Source organism: Periophthalmus magnuspinnatus, chromosome 4 (assembly GCF_009829125.3).
Source record: "Periophthalmus magnuspinnatus isolate fPerMag1 chromosome 4, fPerMag1.2.pri, whole genome shotgun sequence".
NCBI lineage: Eukaryota > Metazoa > Chordata > Actinopteri > Gobiiformes > Gobiidae > Periophthalmus > Periophthalmus magnuspinnatus.
Window position 1 is genome coordinate 12,825,957 of NC_047129.1, and position 10,169 is coordinate 12,836,125.

Sequence of the window (10,169 nt, forward strand, 5' to 3'; positions counted from 1 at the left end):
CACAAACATGTGTGCCTTTGGTTTTTTCAGACATCAGGCTATTGATGGGCTATTTTTACAGTGACAATTTGCTCCCTCCCTCTCCTTTTGGTTGCCAGGCAATGAGCAGAGGGACCTGATTGGCCGGGAATGTGCTTTTGGCCACTCTGACTCTGATTCTCAGAAGACTAATGAATTCAAGACTCTTTATGGAGTAAAACGGCTAGGCAGAGTTGCTATTTTTGTGAAATAAAATTAAAACTTGAATATATATATATATATATATGCGTGCGCGCATATGCTGCTTTTTTCCTAAAATGAGTAGACGATGACACACCTTAGGGTGTGAATTCAATTAGACTTAATCTGACCCCATGCCTCCCCGAAAGGAAACCAGGCCTGGGTAACTTTCATCTTGCCACCATTGATTGTGGCTCGTGCAGCGATATGGAAAAGCCTATCCCACTGCTCCCTTTCATTGGCCACATTAAAAATTCATCCTGTCCTAATGGGGAGAGATCCCTTTCAATGGGCCCACTGCAGGCCCACTGAGGAGCTAGTCTCTGCACAGCTGTCCTCTCTGCTGTGTCAGGTTTTGTGGCCATTTAAAATTAATGTCACACATTTTAAAGTTGTTTTTAAACGCTTGATTGTGAAAATGTATTGTGATTTCATACTGACTGCAGGATTTCTATAAAATTTACTTCAATTTACTTTTCTCATAAGAGCTATTTGTAGTTCCAAATAATAGTGACATACTACAAATGAAAATGATTGGCCAGCCCTGTGTTTTCTCTGAATTCGGATGCTTTTCTGTTTGTCAGTGCTTTACAGATATTTACAGTACATAAAATGTAAAAACAAAACAAAAACAAAAAAAGTGTTAGCGTTTTTGTAATAAGGAGTCACTCGCAGTACTATGGGCTTCCTGTGTCCTATTCGGTTCCTTTTTGTTGAGGGGGCTGAGAGTCAGTACCATTCTGCGCGCTGGGTTACTTAACCAATTCAAAACTATTTTAAAATGAGCGGATTAGATATTACACCGCAGACATATAAAGGCACAACCATATACACTATTATAGATATTTTTCTTGCTTGAAAGTGTGTGAAATAGATGATTAAAAAGTGAAAACCACACGCGTCCCCAGGCGTGCGCACCCCTCGGTGTAGGCTGTTGCCATGTTCCCACTTTCATGGGTGTGGTGATTAGCTTGCTTGAAGGAAAAAATAGTGAAATCCAACCGGGCTAGTCGCGTTCAGGATCATTAAAACTGCCATAGTTGCCTCGAGATTAACTGTACTTTATTGACGGTTTTGTTCACAGTTAGTGCCATGGTTGTCGTGTGAAAACGGAGCAGTGTGGCACGGATTGGAGGCGCGGACAGAGCCGAGAGCCTGATTCAGGTAAAGACGCGCAGATATCTTGATATTTGTGTCATTTAGCTGTTTCCTGTTGCATTTGTATGGTCTTAGTTTGAGTTACGAAATATAAGATGCAGTGTAACATGTGTTTTCATTATGGCACGTTGAATCTTATACTTTGACATTATAATAGTTAGTCCATTTGTGTTTTGTCACGTTAGTCCAGCTGCTGAAATAAACCATATCAAAACGCGGCCTTTCGGACTGTGAAACGACGCGACGCGCAGGAAACTCATTCGTGTAGTCAGCCACAATCACATCTGCTCATTTCACATTTGGAGTTTCTGGGGTTTGTTTGCACGAGTCTCTGCGCTTTGTGTTCCTTGGGGATTAAATATTCACTAATGACTTGTAATTTTTGAGCACAGTTTACTTTGCCTGGTGTTATAAATGTGTGCATACGTGAGGAGTTGTTGGCTGCATCCTCAATAAGTTTGCGTGATGTGTGCCTATGTACCTCATTCACTGACAATGCTGATTTATATCAAGTTATTACATCGCAATCAGAGCATGCCATAAGGGCTTTTTATCTGAATAGTGGATCCATGCAATATTTAGGACTATTCTGTATTCAGTATCTAAGTTGGTATGGTCTAGTCTCTGCTTTTGTCTAAGCCATCACTTGAATCCCATTGTTTTTGTTTTGTTTAGTGTTTGAGATTCTCTATAGTGGCCTATAAGGGTTTACAAAATCGATGGTGTAATAGGGTAGCTTTGCCTTACTGGAAACTACCAGGTATTTCCTCCATTCTACAGATATTTGCAATAGTTAACAGGTCAGGCTTCAACAGGTTCACGTGTGGTAGAGTAACTTGCCCATTTAACTGTGTGGTAACTTCACATAGACTGTTATTAAAATTGTGTTAACTCTGTTGTAGAAATAAAAGTGCTTAAGAAATAATTATTTTGATCACTGCATCCTACTAATCCCTAGCCCTTTGTTGCTTCTGATTCTTATTGCACAGTTTGCCTGCAACTCTTTAATGGCGTATTGGATGGATAAAATAGTAGGCCTATAAAAACATGATCAGTTTATTATTTATCTGTTTGACAGGCACAGTGCACATTAATCATCATTACCGTAAATGTACAGGAATTTGCCAAAAGGGAAGTTTTCATCCGTTGTCCCTGGACAGATGTTAACATTGTCTACCTAAAAACAACACAGTTAGACAACATAATACTACAGTGAGAGTAGGGCAATACATTAAAGCCCATAGTCAAATAACAGTGTACATTAATAGTACCACACAAATACATAAAAGGTAAACGTGTCTAATATTTAATGAACTAGATTAAAAACATTCAGAAAATGACAAGACAAAGAGTAGCAGTAAGGTGAAGACGAGGTGGATTAAGTGGGTTAATTTTGACAGGTCTGATTTGCTATGAACCAGGTTTTGAAACAGTTTTTGAAAAGATGGTAACAGACCAGCTCTGATCTTTCTAGGGACTGTGTTCTACTCTTGGGACACTCGGACACAAAAGGCTCTCTGGGGCCTTTATATATTAGACAGAAATATGAGTATTTGACATTTGACAACTAACTTAACTCAGGATTGAGCTGAGTTTTTCATGACAACTCCTTGTAAATTAACTTAATTTATTGACATTTTTGGTAGATTTATAAACTATAAAATGTTTGTTCTGCCATCAGTTTTTGACACTATACCAAGCATGTAACTTCTACTGACTAGTGTCTGCAGTATGAAGCTGAACAGGTTTTAGGGATGAGTTATAGTTAAATTATTTTAAAAGCAGCTGAGCCACAGAGTTAAGCAGAGATTCTGACCATGACCAAAACAAGCACATCGCTGTGCAAGAGCTTTACCTTGACATGTTTTGATTGCTATTGTTGGAGACCTCCTCTGAGGGGTCAGAAAGCCATAGTGATGCTTCTTGTCAAATGAAAAATGCAGGTCACTCAAAACAATGTTTCCTGTTTCATTACATTAGTGAATTTATATGGTTCTTCACTGATTTTTATTTTTTTTTTTCATTTATAAATGTCAAAAAGTATTTACTAAAGCACACTTTGCCAACTACTTGCCATACCTCATTAATGTCAGCACTGTCAATAAAAACACATTTCAATAATAATTGATTAAACTGCAAAATAAAAATAAAGACAGTTCTTGTTCTTGTGTTTGTGTGTAGTTCTGCAGTAGACATAAGTAGGATGCCAGTGCAGGTTCAGCACTTTGATACAGCATATTTCAGAGGTGTACAGTATAATGGATGTAAGGTCATCATAATGCACGCGCATCATCAGCAGTGGACTGACGCTGAAAGCCCCTCTGGCGTCAGTTGGAGGAGGCAGTGACGTCGCTGAGAGCCAGACATGCTTTTTGTCTCTTGTTGCTGTCCAAGACCTCCTTTTGCTAAGCATAAGTAAGAATTTAAGCAATAGTCAAAATAATTTTTAGCTAAAAAGTCTTGATAATGTTAAGTACTGTATAATTACTGAAGAACCCAAAAAGTTTTTGCCCAATGACCCACATTCAAGGCCCCAACATGGTGATGTGCAAAGGAATATATTATTATTTTATTTATTTATTTATTTATTTATATATATATATATGTGTGTATATATATATATATAAAATACGTACGTACATACACACGACTCATTAATGTCATACTGTACATTTGAAGCTCTGGCTGGAGCAAAGCAAGTGGTGCAGTGCCACAACACAAAGGCAGATTGAGCCTGGAAAGGTCAGGGTCTGGCTCAGATGGCCTTTTGAACTAGACTGGGGTTGTTTGAAGACTCAGACCACCCTCCAGGCCTCCGCCCATCCCCACCCTGCCCCTCCCCGCATGCTTCGGTCCCAGACAGGATGCCAGTGTTTGTGTCCCATCTTTTTGCCCTGTATACTTATTTGAGACCCGTCTCTTTCTACCAGTGAACTTACCATGTTCGCGTTTGTATTGCAGGTGTTGGGGGGCGTGTGATTCCCTGTCCCAGTCAGTATTTGGACAAGAGTGGCCCGAACACACCGCAGTGACAATGAGTGAACTGGAGCAGTTGCGACAGGAAGCTGAACAGCTACGCAATCAGATCAGAGTGAGCCTCTTTTTATTTTGTGTTCACTCATTTCATATAAAATGTCCAAAAGAGGTCCTCAAGTCACATGTAAAATATGATGAATTATATAATAATATTATATAACAATTATATAATAATAATTTGTATGTTTTTAGGATGCCAGAAAAGCTTGCAGTGATTCCACTCTGTCACAGGTAAAAAATAAAAATGGTAACAGTAGTAACAGAGCATTCCTTTACGTAAACACTGTAGTTTATAGTTGAATGCTCTTCCTTTGTTTTGGCAGATCACAGCTGGCCTGGACTCAGTTGGCCGGATACAGATGAGGACGCGACGTACTCTCAGGGGACACCTGGCCAAAATCTATGCAATGCACTGGGGGAGCGACTCCAGGTACCGCACATTATGTCGTAACTATACACGTGAATAGATGTAATCGATTTTCCAGTCTAAATGTAAAGCCACTGTATTAAGTCAATGTTCTTCTTCCTATTTCTTTGTTGATGCATTGCACTGGGGCAGTGACGGCAGTCCCAGGTGTGGGACTATACAGTTACTAGTATCACTTGAGTCTACTAATATTACTAATACTACAACCACTACCACCACTGTATTGCCACTACAGCTAACACTGGCACTTTCACTGCTACATCTTTCATGCCACTTTACAAATTTTCTTTTTTAATATTGAAGATTCTAAAAATTCTAACAGTATTTTTTACTTTTATCCTTAGTAGTAGTACTTAATATGAGTGAATTGAAAATCTTCAAGGTCAAGGTGAAGAAGATGGATTTTGTCTTCTTCCAATTTATATTAGTCTGTCTCAGGTATTTTTAGACGTGTTTAATTTGTATTTTTCCGAATGTATCTGTGTGTGTCTGTGTGTGTGTGTACACCTAGCACCCTGTGGATGACCCTGCAGGAGGCCAGTGTTTATTTTGTATACAGCCACTGACATTATGCAGTCAGTGAGTTTGGTGGTCCTTCCCTTGATTGTAGTGTAGTACTGTCAAACTACTTCCTGTCCTCAGAGTAACTAACATAAACCTGAGGGGGTAGGCCTTTTCTGCATCTTTAGACCTTCACACTCCATCTGAACCATCTTTTGTTAGCTTTGACAGTTTGGTCCATTAAAAAGGTAGTCTGAAAACAGTGCAGATTTTTTTTTTGCCAAAACAACAAGCTAATCACTAAATGCTATTAATCTGAGGTCAAAAAAAGGTATTGATTTTATTCTGATTGATATGAAGATATTTTAAGCAATATCTTCCACATTTGTGAGACATACACTACAAATAAATATCTTAAACTATATTGCTAAAAAATAGAAAACTTATTTGCTGTGACCAGGGTCCCAGATGTGCCTGCAGTTCGAACAGAAAGTAGGAGTGGCTGGCTCAACAGGCAATTAGAGAGGCTGGATGTGGGTACCATCCAACTGCACGACAGACAGGATTTCACTGCTTTTTATTCATATCACTGCTTTAGACTGGCTTTTTGAATGTACAGTCTCTGATACCCTTTGACCTTTTTACATCTAAGTCGCTTCTATTTTTGTACCCAGGTTACTTGTTAGTGCCTCTCAAGATGGAAAGTTAATTATTTGGGACAGCTACACAACAAATAAGGTGAGTATACTGTTGGTGTGGGTCTGTTGGTATTTTTTGCAATATTTGTTTGAAGACTAATTTCCATAAACTTGACTGTCCCCAGATGCATGCCATCCCTCTGCGTTCTTCCTGGGTGATGACGTGTGCCTATGCCCCCTCTGGGAACTATGTGGCCTGTGGAGGTCTAGACAATATCTGCTCCATTTACAGCCTGAAGACTCGCGAAGGCAATGTCCGTGTCACCAGAGAGTTACCTGGACATACAGGTAAAGAACACACTCCAGTAAATCCATTTGTCCCAACTACAGTGTTGGCCTGGTATGTTCTTAAATGACAGAATAATATTTTTATTCATTTTTTTAGGTTATTTATCCTGCTGTCGCTTTTTGGATGATAACCAAATACTGACTAGCTCTGGGGACACAACTTGGTAAGCAGTGAGCACTTATTATTTTAATAAATTACTTAATTTACAGTGTCAAATAGTGTCAGTAAAACTTTTTTTTTTCATCCAACTTTATTTTTTTTTGCAGTGCATTGTGGGATATTGAAACTGGCCAACAGGCCACCACATTTACAGGCCACACAGGTGATGTGATGAGTCTATCACTGAGCCCAGACTATAAAACATTTGTGTCAGGAGCCTGTGATGCAACGTCAAAGCTGTGGGACATTCGCGATGGCATGTGCAGGCAGTCATTCACTGGTCACGTGTCGGATATAAACGCTGTCAGCGTGAGTACCACCCCATACCCATGGTTACCACTGGCAGCCTTTCCAATTATGTATTTTCAAATATTTTAAAAATAGTTTTATAAATGTTTTATATAGGGGAAGAGTATTCAGATGATTCCCCTATCACAACACATCTGTCTGTATATCAATAAAACTGTGACCTGTTTGTACAGTTTTTCCCCAATGGAAATGCCTTTGGAACAGGCTCAGATGACGCCACCTGCAGGTTGTTTGACCTTCGTGCTGACCAGGAGCTGATGATGTACAGTCATGACAACATAATCTGTGGTATCACTTCTGTGGCATTCTCCAAAAGTGGTCGCTTGTTATTGGCTGGCTACGATGATTTTAACTGTAACGTCTGGGACACCTTGAAAGGAGAGCGTGCAGGTATGACTAAAGATTCAACTTAAAAACAATTAGATGGACAGTTTCATCATTTGAGCCTCAGGTGTTAAATATTGAGAAAGTGACAAAAGCTGTTGTTTTTCTTGCAGGTGTGTTAGCTGGTCATGACAACAGAGTGAGCTGCTTAGGCGTAACAGAGGACGGCATGGCAGTAGCCACTGGTTCCTGGGACAGTTTCCTCCGGATCTGGAACTAAAAGATCCTGAGGTACTCAATCACTGCCCAAGAAGTTCCCCCACTGCAGCCCCACCCGTGCCTGCCCCTCCCACTACTGGCCTGGGCTCTTGGGCCATACACCAAGTCAGCTTTCATGCTCTGACCTACCCCAGAGATCCAGCTGCTGCTGACAACCTGTGAGGAAGTACAAACTCACTCTACCTTTATAAATAGTGTTCTTTTTCACCTGTCAATTAAGAATCAAGAGATTTAAACTTTTTGGTAACCAATCAAAGGTTAAACTAAAACGTGCCCTTTTACCATTATTTCCTTGGGGTAAAACAAGCCTTTGTTACTGAGACTAACAACAAATATGTTGACTGTCAGTGTGTAATATGTAAATGTATATAAGACAGTATATATGTATAGCATTATGTGTGTATATATGCATCATATATGCATATATAATGTGTATGTATATATTTTTGTAGTTTATTTCCCACCCATTTTTTATGATTTGGGGGCTTTAGTTTAAATGTACATATCCATAATAATATACAACATTATTTCAGAAATGAGCAGATTCTTAAAAACTTAATTTATCTGTGTGAGTACCAGAACAACCTTTAACACTGCAATGTACAATTTCACTTTTAGTTTCTGGTCTTGTTGATAATCAGCCCTGTTCTTTGATGTTTTTTTGTTATAGGTAAAATACATTTTGTATCCAATTTCTTCTTCTTATAATGAATGTTGTTTTTTTTTTCCCTCTTTTTGCATATTACTTGCAGAATAATTCTGTTAAATTCATATTTTAACATTTTAAGGAAAAACTGAAGGGTCAGATCTGTATCAAGCTTTACAGAATAATGATTGCTCCTTTGGATTGTATCATTATAACTTTAGAAATGTAAAAGATGTGGTGTGATTTGTCAACTTAAACAGTATAGGTCAGATACTCCATTTCTATGGCCATGGGCAGACTGGGCCCGAATTGAGAAAATAAAAAATCGGTCCTCATCACATGAGTCTACAAAAGTGAGCAGTGTCTCTTAAGCTGTGAAAGGACAGAGACTGCAAAGAAGGTAATGGCATATGTCATGCTTCCACTATTTTAGATTCACTGTATGTTAAGGTCTCTTAAAAATGTACGAGCTTAGAGTAAAACTGGTAAACTCATTAGCTACATAAATTCCTCTAATTACACTGAAGCGTTGAGAAAGCAGATATTTTACTTAAGTTGACAGACTTGTATACACAGTCGAGGGTTAGAAATGCACTCTTATCTAGAAATCATCAAGCATCTGTTACTTTAAAGTAGATTTTCAGTATTAAAAAAATCTATATTTTGGCTTTTGGGTTATTCCCATTTTCAAAACGTAACACTTTAATAATACCTATAATGTGTGTGAGTTGGACCTAAACATCCTGTCTCAGGTGCCTCCTCTGGTCTTGCTTGTGTATGTGTGGAGTGTTTGTACTCCTGAGATGTGGCACTGCCAGTGCGTCCCTCTTCTGCCTTACAGATCCATACTAAATATACACAAGAAGACAGATATGTGCTATGTTATTTAGAGGAACATTCTGATACTAATGAACACTAAACATACTAGTAGTAGTAGCTCTGAGCATCGTGAAATACCCATGAGTGAATGTTGTAGACTTAAGCCTGGAACTTCCTTTGAAATGTAATACTTGAAATGTATTGCATGACAAGTGTTGAAGTGTGCATCATCTATATGTGATTTTTAATGTTACGTTTTCATTTGTGCCAAAACCGTCCACAGACCAGAGCTGTGAACTTGAAAGTGCCAGATGTATTTTTAAATTTGTTTTTCACAGTATCCAATATTTGGCTGCACAGGTGGGCTAACGGGATCAGTTTTACATTGGTATTTTAAGACTATATTGTCTTGTCCGTCTTAGGTCTGAAATATAATAATCTAAAGGTCAATAAGATACATGGACTAATCTCTAAGAATGTATCATGTTAATTTAATATTGGGCATTTAAAAAGACCATAGTTATTATAAGTATTGAGCCTTGTTTAGCAGTAATACAGAATATAGCATAAGCCCCTCTGCAATGCTCATTCCAAGAGTTAAAGATTAATGATAAATAGCTTTACAACATGAAAAACACATCATAGACACCACAGCCTTTAATAGCACTGCTGATCAACTTACAGTGGCTAATCTAACAACTATTCTGAATTAAAACAGTATTAGCAAACCTAAAATCGACTATGTGCCTGTTTCACTCATTTTAAACACAATGGAAAGGTGCTTAATTTAATCAATTTAAAGTCATTTCAGCAGTTGATTCTAAAGAATGCATTTAAGACATCTGCCGTCTTATCTGATTTTTTTCATAAGGACTAAGTATAAAATCTGTTAATGTTCTACCATCGCAGCTTCATCACAAATTGAGCACTGCCCTTTTATTCGACATTGTATTTATTGTTTTATGTATTAAGCCAGTAAAGACCAGGGACCTGATGGCCATGATAATCTTACAGTGCTGTTGTGTGATAAGTGTAATCACTTGTTATGGAATAATTTTTATAGTCTTTTTCACACCAGACCCTTTTTGTATTTGTACAGTGGCTTGGTGATACTGATATGTTGCCATGAGTAATTGTAACCAATAAAAAAAGCTTTTAACCATAAATGTGTCTATGAAGGCATTTTTAAAATTTTAAGGTGTCCATGGAGGTTATTGCTTTACCTCCAATGTCCCTCAGTATGGCATCAGAACTTGCCCATCTTGCATTTATAGCTCTTTATCGCAAAGAAAAAATACTCAATTT

The 10,169-nt window shown here is 38.2% G+C and overlaps 1 protein-coding gene across 1 annotated transcript; it reads left to right on the top strand.

Annotated features, from left to right (window-relative positions):
- Positions 1–1,143: 1,143 nt before the first annotated feature.
- LOC117370405 (guanine nucleotide-binding protein subunit beta-4) lies at positions 1,144–10,030 on the top strand. The gene is made up of 10 exons (XM_033965854.2): positions 1,144–1,383; positions 4,339–4,468; positions 4,606–4,644; positions 4,737–4,843; positions 6,016–6,079; positions 6,165–6,327; positions 6,425–6,491; positions 6,595–6,796; positions 6,970–7,186; positions 7,294–10,030. The coding sequence occupies exons 2-10, from the start codon at positions 4,412–4,414 to the stop codon at positions 7,398–7,400; spliced, it is 1,023 nt and encodes a 340-aa protein (XP_033821745.1). The 5' UTR covers positions 1,144–1,383; positions 4,339–4,411; the 3' UTR covers positions 7,401–10,030.
- Positions 10,031–10,169: the final 139 nt, after the last annotated feature.

What these genes read in the sequence shown, in the direction of transcription:
- LOC117370405 (XM_033965854.2), top strand. Translation starts at nt 4,412, where the DNA reads ATGAGTGAACTGGAGCAGTTGCGACAGGAAGCTGAACAGCTACGCAAT. An exon ending in AGCTACGCAATCAGATCAGA is followed by an intron (nt 4,469 to 4,605) that starts GTGAGCCTCTTT and finishes GTATGTTTTTAG; the next exon opens with GATGCCAGAAAAGCTTGCAG. An exon ending in ACAGCTACACAACAAATAAG is followed by an intron (nt 6,080 to 6,164) that starts GTGAGTATACTG and finishes GACTGTCCCCAG; the next exon opens with ATGCATGCCATCCCTCTGCG.